Source organism: Lissotriton helveticus, chromosome 5_1, assembly GCF_964261635.1.
Source record: "Lissotriton helveticus chromosome 5_1, aLisHel1.1, whole genome shotgun sequence".
NCBI lineage: Eukaryota > Metazoa > Chordata > Amphibia > Caudata > Salamandridae > Lissotriton > Lissotriton helveticus.
The window spans coordinates 1,878,849,894-1,878,868,965 of record NC_136065.1 but is presented as its reverse complement, the minus strand read 5'-3'; the positions used below and the strand labels follow the sequence as shown (position 1 = coordinate 1,878,868,965).

The following is a 19,072-nucleotide window of genomic DNA, read 5'->3' as shown; positions in this document are numbered from 1 at the left end:
AAAACATCTGACCACAGCTTCTAAGGCTAGTGATTCCATGAAACAGAACTGCGCATGTGGCAAAAGCAACATTCATTCAAATGAATGAGAGATGACTAAGAACGAAGCGTGTGTTATAATCAAGCTGTGGCTTTTTTAAATTCACCATCTAAGGTCTCCCTCAAGTACCCAAAAGGTGGAAGATCCAAACAAATTAGCATTTGTATCCTGTGAAGATAAAAACAGTCTCTGTACCCAGAACTGCATCATCAGCGGTCTGTTTAAATATACCTTGTTCTTTGTTATAAGGCTTGCAACAGAATTCTTGGGGCTTTAAAGGGGATACTGTCAACCCAACTCAAAGTTATTCACCTTATTAAAACTCAACAAAAACAAAAAAGGGGCAGGACTGGCCAAAGGTTGGGCCTTATTTATTAATTATTTATATATTTGCATTTTTTTCCTATCAGGGTGATATTAGGACGCTTTAGAGTAAACATAAACAGCATATGATATAAATATCCTCACAATGATTATCAATCATAAACCAATGGAGATAGGAACAGAGGGTAAAGTGGAATCAAGTGTGCAGGATGGGGGGCGGGAGAGGTTATCAGGATATATATGTATATGTATGTTTATATGTATTTGTTAAACATGTATATGAGAGTTAATCTAGATGCATGGAGCCACCAAAAGTTGTCGAAGTGAGTAATTGGAAATTCCAGTAGTGAATTCCATTAAAGAAGGGGAATGAGTTAAGTACTTCTTAACATTCTTGAGTCTCTTCCAAGAGGAGATGTCAGGTGCCATTTTTGAGTGGGTTTGAAGGGTGTTCCAGATAATGGGTTTGGATCCAGAAAAGTTTTCTTTTTGAGAATCTCCGGTTCTGAATTTCGGGCTCTAGAATAAAGGAATCTTTGCTGAGGGATTTTCTTTCACTGCAAAAGATTTTCAGTAGTACACGGATATATCTGTGGGTGTCAGTGTTTAAGCCTCTGACAGTTAAGCACTAGATCTAGACATGAGTGAAAGCCAGTGAAGACCCTTCAAGGATGGGTGATATGGTCAAATGTTATTGTCCGTGATCAGCCTTGTTTACAACTGGAGGTCCGCAAATGGCCTTGGGTTTCTGCAGCACAACGCAATGATCTCTAATAGACTTGACTTATTTATTTTAATAGTTTATTATAGCACGAACATGACCCTTGCGGGTATCAGAACGCTTAAGAAAATTACAGCATGCGGAGTAGTAGAAACAGTAATATCACATTCACTGCAAATTCACTAACAATCTAATAAAATAGATCCTTTTACATATACCCTATCTGCTTTTTATGCTCATGCACACATTTAGGGTAAAGAACCCTGATATTGATTTTTCTATGCAAGTAGGAAAAACTGGAAGATTGACTTCATTTATATAAATAGATGATTCGTTTATCATTATTACTAGTACTAGTACTACCAAAAGTATAAGATGATTACATAGTACTATAAAACAATGTAACATATTTGGCTATTGTAAGTGCAGTGTGCGAGTCTATACCCTGAAGAAAAACAACCCTAATGGGATCCCAACCTCTTCTGTCCATCCAGTCTGCTTGATGACAAGTGCTCTCGCCAACACGTGACCATCAAAAAATGACTTGGTCTACCCCTGACCCAACAACCAAGGCCTGTTCTTTGAGACCTATGAAGGAGGCTGCCCTAGTTCATCCTGTCCCATCTCTTTCCAGTGACTGCACTTCCATCACCACGAATCCCAGATACTTCCTCGTTGCCGGCCTATAGTGCTGCTTTTCCTCCTGTGGGGATGTACCCCATGCTTTACCATTTCTCAGCAATATTCCCCAGGATTCCAAAAACGTAGCCATCCATGGGGCATATTATCAAAAACTACGCTAAAATTATCGCCGCTTTAGCTGCAGAAAACTGCCGCTAAAGCAGTGATAATGGGCTTGATAATATGCCCTGGAGAATTCCAATAGAAGCCCATGTTCACACCAGAACATGGACTTCTATTGGAATTCTCAAGGGCATATTATCAAGCTCATTGATGCCGCTTTAGCAGCAGTTTTCTGCCGCTAAAGCGCGAATAATTTTATCACCGTTCTTCATAATATGCCCCCACATTTCCAAGATGAATGTGTAGCAGTCATTAAAACAGTTGAATCTCTGGTCTCTTTTCGCTATTAGCATTAAGAGAACTCTTAAGTCGAAGTTCTGTTATAACTATCCTTTTTTTCTGAGGAAAAAAGTTAAAGGAAGCAGGAATATGTTTGTCTGCTTCTTTCTATTGAATCTTTATACTTTTAGTGGAACATCAAGATTGTTATAGCTACTTTTTTGCAACTGTCTTCTGAAATTACTATAATTGTCTAATTATAACTGACATTTCTGCAACGGTCGAACACTTTAAATACTGATTAATTGATACAATTGCTGAGTTTATATTTTACAAAAAAACAACCATGTCTGTCCCTACACATATATATGAAATTTTCACTTAAATTCGCAATTCTAACACTGGCAAAATTGGCAAACATTTTATGACACTGAAATTCTCAAAAATTTTGAGAAAGGCAAAAAGAATCTGCAGAATTAAAACTTGGAGAAAGGGGCCTATTCAGAAATTAAATGGTCTGGATATATTTTTACGCTTTTATTTTTGTTCACAAGCATTTCTGGTAGTACTCCTGGAAAGCTGCACTAGCTGCAGGTTTTTAGGCGTATTAATTGGAATGTCATTTGACATGTCCTAAGGGGTCCTGGAAACCTATTACGTGTGCACTAAAATCTACACAGCATAGAAATCCGCATAGGGCAATGACGCCATCTCTGCAAATGAACTTTTGTTTTCCTCCAGGTGGAAAACATTTCCCCCCTTGGAAAAACTCATACCCCTACATCTTCAGCGAATCGCGAGATGATCTGTTCACCTTGCAATCCTAGAAGTGGGCAGAAAATCTCCCACTATTTCTAGAGTGAACCCAAACTTCCAAGGCAAATCACACCTTGTAGTGTCCACTTGCGGATTTTACTACTGCAAATGTCTGCACATTGGTGGTGAAGAAACGGGAGTAAAGGAATGCATATACTCCTGTCTGGGGTCTTTTTGTGAATTCATGGAAGGAATCAATGAGGTATTTTTGGCCGTAGACATGCTTACTTCTAAAAATACCTTTCTGAATGAGCTCCAAGGTTTAGATATGGTATCAGTTTCCGAGATAATATTTATTGAGCATCATCATCATAGTTGTATCCGTCAAGCTGATATTTGCTGATATCTCACCTCTTTTCTCAATCTTTGGTTTCTAGGAACGGCTAACCATTTGGTGGCGCATGATATGGAGTACGAAACTCTGGAGGCTCCTTGGCGTAAGGGTGGTACCATTCATCGCCCAAAACTCACCAGGAAAGTCCTGAAGAAAGAAAACGAAGCCGCCTTTGAACTTCACTCCAAAATGCCGCGCAACATGCACTTCGCTAGCAAGAACACCAACAAATGGGGCCATGAGCGATCCTACAGAATTCAGATCGTCAGCTTCGCAGGGGACTTTCTTCCAAGAGATAGTTCTATGGAGGGCTCGATGAGCTTTGCAAGGTAAGCCTGGCAATACAATCCAATGTGGGAGCTAGGGCATTGAACATTTTTACTACTATTACTGGTTCTGCTACTACTCCTGCTCCTGCTCTAATTACTTTAATTAATAATAATGTAATTCAAATAAATACATTATTTCTTCTCAAATTCAGTACTTACGGCCCGATTTAGAGGTTGGTGGACAGGGTACTCCGTCAAAAAATTGGCAGAGTACCCTGTCCACCAAACCTTCGCTCTGCCCGCTCTTTTTCGAGTTGGACAGACTGCCACCTATTCGAAGATGGTGCCCCTGCTGACTCTGCCACCATAAAGCTTACTTCAACAGGCAAATGAGGTAGGGCCCGTCAGAGTAAGGACATCAGATCACCTGCCCTATTTAGAGCGGATGGCGTAAATTATTTTGCGCTCTCCATCACTGGCAGTAAAAACCTGTTGGTACTGATGAGAACAAAAAGTGAAATAATCTTGACACCCCGGGAAAAAATCTCTAGAGTGAGGGAGAATTTTATTTTTTTGGTTTTTTCTCTTTGGGAGTTTATTTTTGAAAAACAAAAATGTTGGTGGTGCGTGGCTGCATGGAAGGTACTGGCCAGGCACAAAGCGTCAGGAGAAACACACTGATGGTGGTTCCTCTTAAGGCACAGAGATCACTGCTGTGCCGGCGGTGATAACTAAATATGCTGGGTGGTAATCCATCAGGTTGGAACACGAAATTTCCGACACCGCCCTGGTCGACTGAGGGCCACCCACCAACCTTTAAATCTGCCATTAGAATCCAAACACAATACAAATGTTAACAATCTCATTCAACATCTTAAAATGATTAGATTAATGGCTGCGAACTTGGAAGGATGATCCTATTCATGTGCATCTCTTTAATAATTTGCATTTCCCAACGATCTGATGTCCCATGTTCTACAGTACATCATAGAAGTAACATTCTCCATTCATTTAATGCACTTCTGTAGACATTCACTACGAAATAAAGGCACCAGCAAAAATTGTATTTTTGTACATTCTCAGAGTGCAATGTCCAAGCAAAACTCAGAATAATGGTATGGTTTTAAGGCAGTGTCACTCTCAATGTGCACATTTCAGCAAAAGAAAGGCATTCTCAAACATTCCCATTTAGCACAGAAATCATAGACATGCTCTGCATTATCAGCGGTTTATGTGTCAGAATGATGCCCTCTACGAGTAAAGGGAATGATACGTAAATAATGCAAGGTGACATTATTCCTATAGCTAGTTAGATAAATAAAGAAAATAAAGCCTTTCCAAATTTTTCAGCTATACGTCATAGACATGGATAGATTTTTCTTCAGGACACATTGAAACTTTCTTGTCAGAGGACAGCTGTGAGTTGTGTCCAGGTACTACTTTTGTAGGAGACACTGGCCAATGTATCCTTGTGTATCTAGTAAAGCAGTGTTTAAGAAGTGAAAGAAAAATATATTGCAAACGAAAACCATTTTTGAAACGGGTAAACATGACAGGCCTGTCCCTGACTTTGTTGAACTTTGGTGCTGAAGAACAGCCAGACACAATTCACTTAGAAACAAGAAAGGGCCGTGTCCAAGGCCATTTGAGGACGTGGTGCACGTGAGTGATAGGACAGAGCTGAAAACACAACTGATAGCGCTTCAATGGATCCTACCCTCGCTGGTCAGCACCTGAATGTCTCTGCCTTCAACTCCTTGTCAGTATACGGGGGCAATCCAGAAAGGTAAATAAATCTATGTGTGCAGATCTCTCGCATTACAATTCATGACCACACCTGGGCGTCAATCTCTTCCTAGACTCACTTCTTAAACAGTGGGTGGAGATACACACCTAGAAGTAGGTATGTGTCCCTAGTTCGTTTCATGAGTGGGTGAGGACACAAACGACTCATAGATAGTAGAATTACTATCGATAAAATGTAGTTATACATAAAATAGCAGAGAAAACTGCCTACTCAACCTAGAACTAGGAATTGAAAAATATAGGCAAAACCTGCAACTGAGGGAAATAGTACACACCCTGCAGTCATCAGAAATGAAAGCACATAAAGGAAGCCCACACACTGGAAGCTGCGAGTTGCTGTGGAGCCACATATCCTGAGTTTGTCTAGAGTAGGGTTAATAGTGATATGAGCAGTGTTTTTTTTAAACTTCATTATCAATTTACAGATTTGTAATTTTCTGTGTGTGTTTATCTGTTATGTTTACATTTTTTACAATAGGAGTTGTATGGGTGTCTGCATCTCCTACAGTTATATAACCATCGTGGTTTTATTTTTGGTATGTTTTTAATATTTTTACTTATGTAAGTTGTATCCGTGTTAGCAATGTCTAAAGTTATATGCACACTTGTAAACATATTTTTTCTTTTCATTTTAAAATGTTCTAAACGTTTCTGGTGTCAGTAATGTAAAAAGTTACATGATTATTTATTTTCTTTTCTTATCCTTTAATTGAATTCATTTTTACTTTATATACTGCCTTCATTGATTCTCATGTGATTCCTGTCTGAGTTGCACCCATAGCGTTTTGCACCTTCACAAAGGCTTCAAGGTGCTTTAAACCAGTGGTTTTAATATACTGTGCAACTATATTTTTCTACATTTAAATTATTTAAAAAAAGGAATCCTGAAGTCGTGTAAAGTTTCTGTTAAAAATAAAGTGAAAGCTGCACCTGTTTATGGAGCTGTTGGTACCATATTGTCGTGTATCAACTTTAATACTATCTAACCAGCATAAACTGTCAACAACAAAAACTTCAAAAACTAAAGACCATTTCTGATTATTTGGTAAGATCAGCAAGATTCAAACAAAATAGGGTATGCCCACATTTACTTGATATATTAAAATACTGCATTTTAAAGTTTTGGATAATATTTCCCTGATGTTCTTTCTTTACATGATAAAGACAAAAAAAGATAAAGGTGTAATTCAGTGCATAATGTGGATGTCTGACAACAACCTACCTTGTTATAAATTCACTCTGAAGGGCATTAACATATGGCGGTGGGCGCTAGGCCAGTGCTATGGGTGTGAAACGGCAGGCAAGGGGTAGCAGCTCCCAATTTTAGGTATCCCTTTTAAACAACCATGATTAAAGTTATTTTGTCGGAGCTAATTAAAAGTTACAGGTTTTGAATCTTGACTGAACCCATGGTCCACGTTTCTGTTCATGTTGACCTGGTTTTTTGATTGTCTCAACTCCATTTGCATTTTTCCAGAAATCTGGACTCCATTCCCACATCCTGCTATCTGTGCGGGAAAGCATGCATGGGTGCACCACAGTGCTGGCAGAACTGGAGACTCCTTCACAGGTGCTCTGCTGATGTGATGCAAACCTCTGATCCGCAGGAGCGGACCATACCGGCATCCCTTCAAAATAGTGCTTAATTTGTAAAAAAAAATAATAATAATAAGTGCCAGGGCCCGCATCAGGGGGCCAATGCAGCTTGCACCACCCATTGCCCCCTCCAGCTCTGCTTAACTACTATCCATCACACTCCTACAAGTGTGACAATTCAGAGTATTCCAAGCTCCCCAAGCTTTAAGAATGACTTTTTTTTTTTGTATTGAGAAATAATGTGTTATTTTATTAAGATACAATACATATTCACTTTATCCATTATAAAGAAAGAACTAAGATTCAGAATGCACAATAAATTAGTCAGCATAATACGATAACAATATAAATACAATCATAGCTCATAGTAACTTCCAATATACCAGAATATAAAAAAATACATAAAGCAGCTCTAGAACGGCCATGATTAATGTATTCATAAAACTAAACTTTTAGTTAGTTCCTCCATTTCTTCAGTGGTGCCCATATATCTCTGCCAAATTCTCGCACTTTCCTACCCTTAAATTCATACAGACATGCCTCTAAGTTATGCATACCTAGCAACCTGGACAGCCACATCTGAAACGTGGGAGCAATGGTGTCCTTCCACCCAGCAGAGATAAGGATTCGTAGTACCGCTACTGCGATGAACAATAGCGCTAGGGTGTCACTCCCTATCTTGTACTTGTCGTCTATCCCTGTGAGAACCAAGGTAGGGGATAGGTTGATGTTAATACCTAGCAGCCCCTCCAAAAACAGGGTAATCTCACTGCGTATTAAGACCAAGTTAGGACAATCATAAAACATATGCAGTAGATCAGCTGGGCCTGTATTACATTTAGGGCATTTATCATCTTCTCTAAGTCCCCACCCATACAATTTCGCGGGGGTATGGTAGAGGTTAAACAGAGTCTTTTAATGTTGAGACCTCAAATTTGATGCTCGAAACACTTTCTTACTTAAAACTAGGGATAGATCTATATCCACATCCGGATCCCCCCAATTTTTTGCGCCCATGTGGCCTCTGTTTTCTCCAGATCATCTGGGAGACCTGACAGCAATAGATTGTATGCAGTACCTATCTTCTTTCCCCCCCTTTTTACATATTCGACCAATTGACTGTCTGGGGGCAGCAAAATCCTTGGTCTATATGCCGATAGGGTTTGAACAATTTGTCTATATAAAATCCAATGACTAGGGGGAATCCCATATTTCTTCTGTATCTCATCATAGCTCAGGACAGAGCCGCCTATCATGATATCACCCAGACATCTTATCCCATGCTCTCTCCAAACTGCACAATATGTGCTTTGACCGAGATGGGGGAATGAGCTGGATTTCCAGAGGTTTGCATTGGAATTTATTTTGGGGATCTTCAGGATTTTACTAATAGCTTTCCAAGTTCCCCAGACCCCTTCAATGATCTTATACCTTGCCTTCCTATAATACCTTCGGTCCACCTCACACTGCAGTAATCCGTAGGCCTTCCTCCCTAATAATAGCTCGAAAATAGAGGGAGGATCCTGACTCTCAGTTTGACCTTCAGATGGTGGGGGATCAGATTGGATCAGTATATTCATTTGCGTGAGGAGGCATGCCAGATGATATAATCTAAGATTCGGCAGAGCCAGGCCTCCCCTATCCCAAGGTAATGACATATGATTGATTGAGCGTCTAATTTTACCAAACTGCCAAACAAACCTAACGAATGTGGATTAAATTTTCCTCAAAACACCTTCCTCTAGCAGCAGTGGAATAGACCTAAACAAATATAGAAGCTTGGGGAACATGGTCATTTTTAAAACATTCACTCTGCCAATCAAAGAGGGGTGTAGCACATCAATTCTTTTCAGATCTTTTTCGATTGAATTAATGAGGGGAAGGTAATTCTCTTCAACCATCTTCTCAACTGCTGCATTAATTTTTACACCGAGATATACGGCTGAATTTACAAATCTGGAATCGGTCTTCACAATATTTTTAGTGCATATAATCTGCGTTTTCCCCTCATTTAACCGATAGCCAGATCGGCGCCCAAATTCGTTAGCCAGTTGTACCAATACGGGCATTGCTTGATGTGGGTCAGACGTAATTATCGCCAAATCGTCGGCATACGCCAGCAGTTTTGTAGTGAAGCCATTAAGCACTACCGGACTAATTTGACAAGAGGCTAACACTTTTTGTATAAAAGGGTCTATATATAGGGAAAACAAAATCGGGGAGCAGGGGCAACCCTGGCACGTCCCTCTCTTGATTGCTATTTTATCAGATCTTTCCCCCATAACCGTAACACGCGCTATCGGGTCCAGGTACATAGCCTTGATTGCCCTCAGGAAGTTATTACCAAAGCCTCTACCAGCCAGAATGCCCCAGAGAAAGTCCCAGACCACCCGGTCGAAGGCTTTCTCCGCGTCGAGGAGGATCATAGCCACCTCCCCCCCCTTGGCACCATGGGCATCGAATAGCGCTACTGCTCTTCTGGTATGTTCTGTAGTACCTCTCCCAGGTATAAACCCATGCTGCCACGGGGAAACAAGGCGGACAATAATCCCCCCAACCTGACTGCCCAAATCTTAGAGTATAATTTTGTGTCTGAATTAATTAATGATATTGGGCGATAGGACCCCGGTAATTCCTTAGGTTTCCCCTTCTTGTGGAAGATAACGATGTTAGTCTCCTTCCAGGACTCAGGTGTTATACCTGACCACAGAATCCCATTAAATAAATCAAGTAAAATTGGGGCGATCTCCTTTTCCAAATATTGATAGACCTCGAGGGGAATTCCGTCTGGGCCTGCAGCCTTACCTGCGGCTAATTCCTGTAGGGCCTTGGTTAATTCCAGCATTTCTAGGTCTCTATCAAGCTCTTCTCTGGACTGTACATCTAGGCCCGGACCACCATCGGCGTAGCCGAAGTTTGAGACCTGCTCACCACTACCGCCCTCATCATTATACAACTTTTGGTAAAAACTTTGGAAGACCCTTAAAATGTCTTTGGGCTCCGTATACTCATTGTCCTCGTCCTTTATGCGGGAAATTAAGTTCTTAGTCCTCTCTTGCCTTATCTGCAGAGCTAGTGCCCTACCCGCCTGTTCCCCTGTTTCATACCGTCTTGCCTTAGACATCTGGTACTCGGTGGTTTCTTTCTGAATAACTATTTTCTGTAAGTCAGCTTTAATAACAGTTATTCTTTTTAAACTCTCCTGACCCTCCCGTCCCTGGCCTATATCCTTGATATGCTGTTCTTCAGCTACCACTAACATATCTATAAGCTGCTCAATCTCTCTCTTATCATCTTTCCTGAGCCTAGCAGAGTAGCTTATCGTCTCTCCCCGTAGAGAGGCCTTAAAGGCATCCCACACACCGTTCCGAGACGTGCTATACCGGTTAGTATCATAAAACTCAACCGCCCATTCTCTGAGATGTTCCACAAATCTGGTATCTAACAAAAGTTTTCTCTCGAAAGACCAACTAGTTTGTTTCCTTTCCATTTTAGGCATATCATAAGACAACACTAGAGGATTATGATCAGAGATTGACTTTGGGAGTTTCTTGATGTGCACCTTATTCAGCTCTGTGGAGGAAATCAGAAAGTAGTCCAGTTTGGTATATCTCTGGTTGGGGCTAGAAAAATAGGTGTAACCTGGATCTAGGGGTTCTTTTACCGACCACACGTCCTTGAGACCATGTGACTTCATAAGAGAGTCCAGATCTCGGAACACTTTTGGTTTCCGCCCAGAATAGTCGGCTGATTCATTCCAGTTTACTGAGATATTTAAATCCCCGCAAACCATTATGGGCGTTGGCCAATTGGCTAGTTCCCCTTCCAAAAAGTCAAAGATTTCAAGGTCATCCTGATTTGAGCCGTATATCACACATAGTGTGAGACCTAAATTAAGTTCCACTATCACCCATCTCCCTGCGCTATCAACCTAGTGACGTTTGGCTCCCCCAACAAATGGCTTAGCCAAAATGACCACACCTCTGACTGTTGATGTTTGAGATGAGCACGCTAGGATTTCAAACCCCCTAAAATTCATCAGGTTTCTTTTTACCCAAGAGAGGTGGGTCTCCTGCATACAAAAAATATCTACATTATTGAACTTAGAGAAATGGTCCACCCTTTGACGTTTTCTCGCATCATTCAAACCACCTACATTAGCTGAACAAATTTTAATGCTTGACATATCTTTGTATTGGACTTCCCTGCAGAGCTTTTCTGACAACATAATTCAACTTAGTACACATTATTTTCTCATTTTTTTATTTTTCCCCCAACCCCTTGCACCCTCCTCCCCCTGTCTTCCCTTCCACCCCCCTCATTCCCCTTCCCCCCTTACCCGCCTCCCCCCCACCCTTTCCCAGCACCCCTGCACCCTGGCTAGTGAAGCACTCAGACCGAGTCTGTGCGTTGATGGTCACAGTGAGAGCAGTGAAGCCCTTGAACCTAAAAAAAACCAAATCATCATCCTGTTACCCCTCGACACATTTTTTTTTTCCCTCTTCTTTTTTTTTTTTTGAAGAACCTAGACTTTATAGACATCCAGACTTCGAACTTGCCTGACCCCTCACCGATACTTCAATAGTGCCACAAAAATCAAGAGCTATATCAGTGGACGGTTCTATTTTCCATGAGAGTCCAAGTATTCCCTGGCTTTGATCTCGGAAACAAAGTACATAGTTCTCCCCTCATTTATGATCTTCAGCTGTGCCGGGTTTATTAGATAGGCCTGCATTTTCCTCTGTTGAAATGGGCTGATCAATTGCCTGAGTCTCCAGCGCCTTTCAACTGTTATATGGCAAAAATCCGGACGGAGGAAGAATGACATCCCGTCCACATTCCTCTTAGCATCCGGTCTTGCCTTCTCCGCAATTGCCTGTCTCAACAGAAAGTTGCCCAGAAAAATTAGGATAGCTCTGGGTTTGTCCCCCTCCTTGGTACTTTTTTTTATTTTAAACGGGGTGCGGTGTGCTCTCTGGATCTCAGCTGACCATACCCAGTTTGCGAGCTCCGGAAACGCCTGTTCAAATAATTTAGTGACAAAAGCTCTGACATCGGAGCCCTCCACACCTTCGGGTACCCCAAGAACCCAGAGGTTATTCCGTCGCATCCTATTCTCCATGTCCTCCAGCTTCCACTGAATGTCTGTGACTTGTGCATTTTGGGCTTTCGACCTTATTAACAGCGGCTGCTGCCTCCGCCTCCGTGGAGACCACTCTATCCTCCAGATTGGTTACCCGATCTCCCAGGTTAATACAGGCCTTAGACAGTTTCCTGACAGCTCCCTGAATTTTCTTTATAGCGACTTGGGACTTCCGACTGTCCTGCCGGGCTTCCTCCCTATGTGCCAAAATCTCACCATGAATGATCTCCAATAACGACATCTGTGCAGTGCCCCCCCGGACTTCCTTGCAAAGGCATTGCTGATGAATGGTCCCAGCTAAGCTCACTTTCGGGGAGCTCTCTCCTTTTTGGAGGTTTAACTGCTGTTGCCGGAGAACCAAGCTCATCATCACTTTCTGCGTCGGGGTCTGAAGCCACATTGGAGCCAAGATCTTCATCTTCATCATCGTCCTCTGACCATTCACCTCCCTCCGACAATGAGAAGAAACATTCACTAGGGACTTTTTCGATCTCTCTTCCCTTATCGATTTACCCGCGGGTCCCCGCGTTCTCCTTTGTGGGCACATCAGGTTTCTGCCCATCTTGATCTTCTGCCTTGTTTACAGCTTCGTCCAAGTCTGCTGGACTACCTTGAGTAGTACAGGTATTTGATCTGACATTAGAGCCCCCTGACTCACTCAGTGTAGTATTGCTGATAGTCCCAGTCACAGCAGCTTCCCCATCCACTTTGCTGGAGGTAACATGCTCAGACTCAATCATCTCAACTCCTTTCACCATATTGCGATCTATGTCATTAGCAGGCTGAGGGGGGTCAATCCTGGTGCTCAAATCAGGGATTACGGTGATTAAATCACTTAACACTAGTTCAGGGTCGCCTCTCTCCCCTGCCAATAATGTAGGTTTCAACCCCTTCTCTCGGCCAGCCTTGGCGAAAAAATACGCAATTGGGGCTGTAGAAGTTGCCTGCCTTGTTCTAACAGCCGTCTGCTTTCTTACCGGGGGAGTGTGTAGTTTAACGTCAGAATCACCCTGTGCCACCTCCGCTCCTGCCTTCTTTTTCTTCTCCTTTTTCATGGCAGATTTTGCTGTATTCACCTTTGGGGCCATTGCAGCCCTTCTCTTAGCCGCCAAGAGCCTTCTTGCACTGTATTCCTCGTTGCGTCCTGCAGACCGCGGCCGCTCTGCCTCCAGCGCCGCCCTGCTCCGCGAAGCCTCACCTGAGCCCCGCCTTCTTGCTTGCCGCTGGTTGCTGGCGTACACCGAGAGAGCCACCCGCGTCAGTTCCCAGAGCAGCCGACATGCCGAGCTTCGGCAGGTAAGTTGAGAGATCATCCGTGAATTCCGAAGGTCCGCATTCCTAAAGTTTCAAATGGCGATACGGGAGATTTTCCGTCGGGGTAATTACTTGAGCTTCACTGCTCTGCTGTATTCACCCACTGCTAAGCGGCCGCCATCTCCCCCCCCCCCCCGCTTTAAGAATGACTTGAGCGGCAGGTATTAGTCATTTTTTTTTATACTGAATTAGTAAATTACTGTTTTAGTGCTCATCTCTAAATTAGACAAGCAGCGCCACCATGTGGCAGACTGTCATAAGTACCAGTATTGACAATTAAGTGCAGGTGCTGACTGCTGGAAACCACCAGCTGAAATTAAGCACTGTTTCAACATAGTCAAAACTGAGTCCTACTGCAACAAAATAACCTCTACAACACCACTACCTTTGCTGCTATTACATTGTGGATCACTACCTCGTTAAAGGATGGTAGAGTTAAAATAATTATATTTGAAAGTTATTCTTCCTCTAAAATGTTATGACCATCCACCCGCTAATCTCAGCACATCTGGCCCGTGTAATTCATTCATGTCAGTATAATTTGTGCTTTACTCTCGCCCGAGCTACCTAATTTTTTTTTTTTTTTTAAAGTAATTTTTATTGTAGACACACTTTACACAGGCCAATAGGCGCACATATTCAGCATCATTCACAGTGCTATAGTCAGGTTCATCCACTTCTCGTGTACACAGCCTGCAGGCCCACATCCCGGGGGCCGGGCGGCGGCAGTAAATTCGCACCCCCATGCCTGGTTGGTCTTCCTCAGGAGTATGGACTCAGGTTATTGTGTGTGCCTACTTTTCTGTTCTCGCCTTAATGAAACCCCGAACTCCCCCCCCAACTAGCCCCTCAGTCCCCAAACCCCTTGTCCCTCCCCCCCCCTCCCCTCCTCCCCCCCATCATCCGCTCAGGAACCTCCCGTTGCGTAACTCCAATCTCAGGTACCAGGCTTTCCCCTTCATTGGTCCTATTAACACCAGATTATTGTACTGTGCTGACCCCTGCCGCGTCTAGGCCCTCCTCGTCATCCTCTATCCCACTATCCCTGAGGCCTTGTACCATTACCTCCCAGGCCGTTGCTTGTTCCAGCGCTCTCTCATTGGCTGTTCTGCGCGCCATCTGATATCTATGCGTGCTATCGCAGGCCGCCCACTTCAGGAATTCATTGTACCACCTCCTATACGTCGGGCTCGCCCTAGCCTTCCAGTGTCTGGTTATCTCGCGCTTGGCTACCATCAAACCCATATCTATGAACTTGCTCGAGAGCTTGTTTTTGGGGGTGTGTGGAAACCAATGCAGGATGCACGCCCCTGCATCAAAATCAACAGTCCGGGCCGTCACCTCGTTCATGGATTCCCCCACGGCTCGCCAATAATCCGACAGGGCCGGGCATGACCAGAGCATATGCACCAGCTCGGCTCCATCAGCCGCGCAGCGGGGGCACCTCGCTTCAGTCGCACCAAAGTATCTCAGGATTCTCCCAGGGGTCATGTACGCCCTGTGCAGTATGTAAAAATGGATAACTTGGAAACGAGCATTCCTCGTACTATTGCGTGCCCTCCGCACCAGCTGCGCCCACGCCGTGTCCGGGATGGGTTTACCCAAGTCAGTTTCCCATTTGAGTTTCAGTGCATCGAGAGGCGGCAGGCGCTCGCGGAGCATTCTGTTGTATAAGCAAGATACCGCTTTCACCGTTCCCGCCGCCATCATGGTGTATTGGCACGCCATGGCCGTCTCCGGCTCCGCCAGGCCCAGTCCCCAGTGCTTCTGCATTGCTCTCGTCACAGCAGCATGAAGGAGATAGCCCCCGCGTGGAAGGTCAAAGCGTTCTTGGAGGGCCGAGTACGGGAGGAGCTCCCCGTTTTCGAAGAGGTCCCCTATCACCTGTATGCCTACCTCTTCCCACTGCTGCAGGCGGGACCAATCGCCTCCATGGGGCAACGCTGTCAGCATGCCCAGTGGCATCTCCGGGGCATAGGGGTGCTGAATCCCTGCCCGCCTCCGCGCCCTGTTCCAGCAACGCCGAAATGTATCCTGTTCAAGGGACAGATCCCGGGTGGCGAGTTTCTGTCCTAACGCAATATAGGCTAGAATGTGTCGTGGCGTGCCCCGCTGTCGTGTATCCTCCGGGCCCCGGTAAACCCGTGCCACCTCCTGCGTGAAGATCTGCAATTGGGCAGCGAGATAATAGAGCTCATAGTCTGGGAGCGCCAAGCCGCCCTCATCTTTCGGGCGGGTGAGCGTCGCCAGCGCCACTCTACATCTGCCCGTCCCCCACAGGAATGAAGTGAGCTGGGAGCGAAGTCGACGGAAAAAGGAGCTGGGGATCCAGATCGGAAGCGTTCGGAAGAAATATAGCAGCCTCGGGAGGGCCACCATTTTCAGCAGCGCTATCCTACCAGCAATGGATAGCGGAAGTGTGGCCCAGAACGCCATGCTACCCTTCAGCCCCCTGACGCATCTCTCCACATTGCCCTCGAATAAAGCCGTCGCTGTGTGGTAGACGTATACTCCAAGATAGTGGAGACAAGTCGGCTCCCAACGAAGCAGCGGCCTGTGTTCTGGACGGACCACGTCCTCTCTCAATGGGAAGAGGCTCGTCTTCGCCCAGTTAACTCTGAGGCCCGAGAGGTCTCCAAAGCGCCCTAGCAGCTCCTCCGCCCCCACAAGCTCAGTCGCGTCGTTGTCCAGGAACAGCAGGAGATCATCGGCGTACAGCGAGATAAACTGTCTCCCGTCATCAGTTTGCACACCAGTGAAGTATCGCCCCCTGCGGGCTTCCATAGCCAGCGGTTCGATCGCTAAAGCGAACAGTAACGGGGACAGAGAGCAACCCTGCCGGGTGCCCCTCTCCACTGGGTATTGGTGGGACACCAGGGATCCAACCCGCACTCTCGCTACGGCTGCCGTGTAAAGCACCTGCGTCCACCGGATATAGCCTGCGCCCAGCCCGAATCGCGCCATAACTGCATAGAGGTAATCCCACTCCAGGCTATCGAACGCTTTTTCGATATCGACCGAGAGGGCAAGTGGAGTTCCATTCCCCTCCCGCAGGTCTTCCATGAGTCGGATAAGCCGTCTAATGTTCAGCGTCGTGTTCCGGGTAGGGATAAAGCCGTTCTGGTCCTCGTGGACCAGGGCGGTCATGTGCGGTAGGAGTCTCGATGCCAGTATAGAGCTCAAGATTTTATAGTCGGCCGTGAGCATCGAGAGCGGCCTATAGGAGGCCGGACTACTACCTTCCCTGCCAGGTTTCAGTAGCGGGATGACTATCGCTTCCCGCATCGATGGGGGGAGGCGACCCGCGGTCCCTGCCTCTTTGTACACAGCCAGAAGCCGCGGCGCTAAGGCGTCAACATATTTGCCATAAAACTCGATGGGCAGGCCATCTATACCCGGCGTCTTGTTACGGGCCATGGACTTAATAGCTGTTCGGATTTCCCCTAATTCGATGTCCCTTCCCAAGTCCGTCGCTTGCTCGTCTTCCAGGCGCGGTAGGGTAAGGTCATTCAGGAAAGCCTCCGCCTCCATTTCCCGGTCGCCCGGGGTGCTACTATAGAGCGTCTCATAGTATCGCTGAAAGCCGTCCACTATGGCTGACTGGGTGTAGGACATATCACCCCCCTCCCCGGCAAGTTGCAAGATAGGGGCGCAGCGTTTCGTGGGGTTGGAGAGCCATGCCAGCAGAGTGCCCGATCGGTCGCCTTCTACATGAGATCTCAGCATGTATGCTCGGTAATCGTAAGCCCGTAGTCTCTCCACCTCAGCCGCTACCGCCTCCCTGGCCGAGCACACCGCATCCTGCAGCTCCGGCCTGCCTGGTCGGTCCCTCTCCGCTGCCCTCAGCTTGGTGTCTGCCCTCTCCAGGTCGGTCAGCAGCACCCGCCTCGTGCCTACGAACTGTGTGATGCACTGCCCTCTCATCACCACTTTGAAGGCATCCCATTCCACTGCTCTAGAGCCCGTGGAGCCCTCGTTATTGACGAAGTATTGTGTCAACCCCTCTTCCAGGGCCGCTCCGAATATCGGGTCCTCCAAAGTCTCCGGCCGGAGCCTCCAGATTGGCACCCTAGGTTTTTCCGTCATCCAGTCTAAATGGATCAGGAGCGGATTGTGGTCCGAGACCGTTCTCGTCAGGTATTCCGACCAGGTAACCTGCGTCAGCACGTCTCGTGTGCACAATATCGCATCCAGCCTAACGTGGAGCTCGTGTACCCCGGAGTAAAACGAGTAATCTCGGTCTGCTGAGTGCTGTGCCCTCCATGCATCGGTCAACCCCCAGCTCTCTTGCCATTCATGTCTACCCTTAGCCATACGATGCACCGGGGAATCTCTCAGGGGAGGGTGGGACCTATCCAGTCGTACATCCGCCACGGAGTTAAAGTCCCCTCCCATGAGTATCGGACCCACCAGGAAGTGCGCCAGTGTCCCCGACAAGCTCGCATAAAAGGCTAGTTGGTCTATGTTCGGGGCATATACGCTGCATAGGACTATAGCTTTACCCCGCAACTTGCCCTCCACAACCACAAACCTCCCCTCCGGATCTATTAGCTGTCTAGACATTTGAAAAGGCGTCCCCGCTCTCACCCAGATCAGAGCGCCCCTTGCGTAGGCCGAGTAAGATGTGTGGAAGACCTGCCCTCGCCATCTCCTCTGTAGTGCCGCCCCTTCCTGCTTCGTGATGTGTGTCTCCTGTAGGAGCGCTATGTGTATCCCTCTCCTCTGTAGGTAGGCGTGCACTGTATGCCTGCGCTGCATTGTGTGGAGTCCCCTCACGTTCCAGGTCATGCATTTCAAAACATTCGAGTTAGCCATTGTCCCATGAGTCACGGTTCTCCTCCCCCTCCCTGGGCACACTCCCGCGGATGATGGTCCCTCCCCGTCCCAAAACAGAACCTCCCAACTGGTCAGCCCTCAAGAAAATCAAAATCAGCGTCTGCAGAATCCCCCCATCACCAAACCCCAACTGTGGTGCTCCCCCTCCCCCCAGAACAGGCCCCAATATCAAGATACCAGACCCCATCCAAACACCCTGAACTCAAAACCCCCAGGTATTTAGTTCACAGCCGAAGCTGCAATCGCCTTAAGGGCGTGCGGAGCGAGGTCTCGCCCAAGAGGGGGCTGCGTGACCCAGGCCCGCCGCCATCCCCCCACTACGGAGAACAGCGCGTAATCGGTCACCCAGCGCCCGCGCCTGGAACTAACCCCCCCGCTAAGCAGGCGGACCTCCCATAAGGCCCAGTCCCCTTACCCAACAGGTCCAAATCAAATGTTCAGGATTTCTTCAGCCGTTTGCGGCGTCACCACCGGATCCTTGGCATCATGGAGCCCCGACAGGTCCGACTCCGAGCCCGAAGCCGATACAATCGTCTCCGTGTCCGTGCCTCGTGTGGATTGAGAGTCGCCCCCATTCCCAATGGTAATCACCGCTTGCAGCGCAGCTTTGCGCTCGGCCTCCGTTTGTGAAGCGGTCGGTTTCCCGGCTCCGCGGCGTCGCTTGCGCAGTCTCTGCGATTGGCGCGGCCCCGCCGGTGCTCTTTCCCGCTCCTTTGCCTTCTCCTCCCGGACCTTGGCGCCATCCGTACCGGCTTTGTAGGTCTCCCACCAGTCCCAAGCGTCTGCGGCCAGGTTGAAGAACATTGTTTTGCCGTCCACCACAATTCGGAGTCTGGCAGGGAACAGCAACG

General features: G+C 46.4%; 1 protein-coding gene across 3 annotated transcripts in view; it reads left to right on the top strand.

Moving 5' to 3' along the window:
• Positions 1–19,072, top strand: part of LOC144755937 (amine oxidase [copper-containing] 3-like) — a 367,151-nt gene that overhangs the window by 311,848 nt on the left and 36,231 nt on the right. For all 3 annotated transcript variants that reach the window (XM_078645346.1, XM_078645344.1, XM_078645345.1), the window contains exon 2: positions 3,301–3,586. In XM_078645346.1, the coding sequence (XP_078501472.1) occupies positions 3,301–3,586 (286 nt within the window). The remainder of the gene's footprint in view (positions 1–3,300; positions 3,587–19,072) is intronic.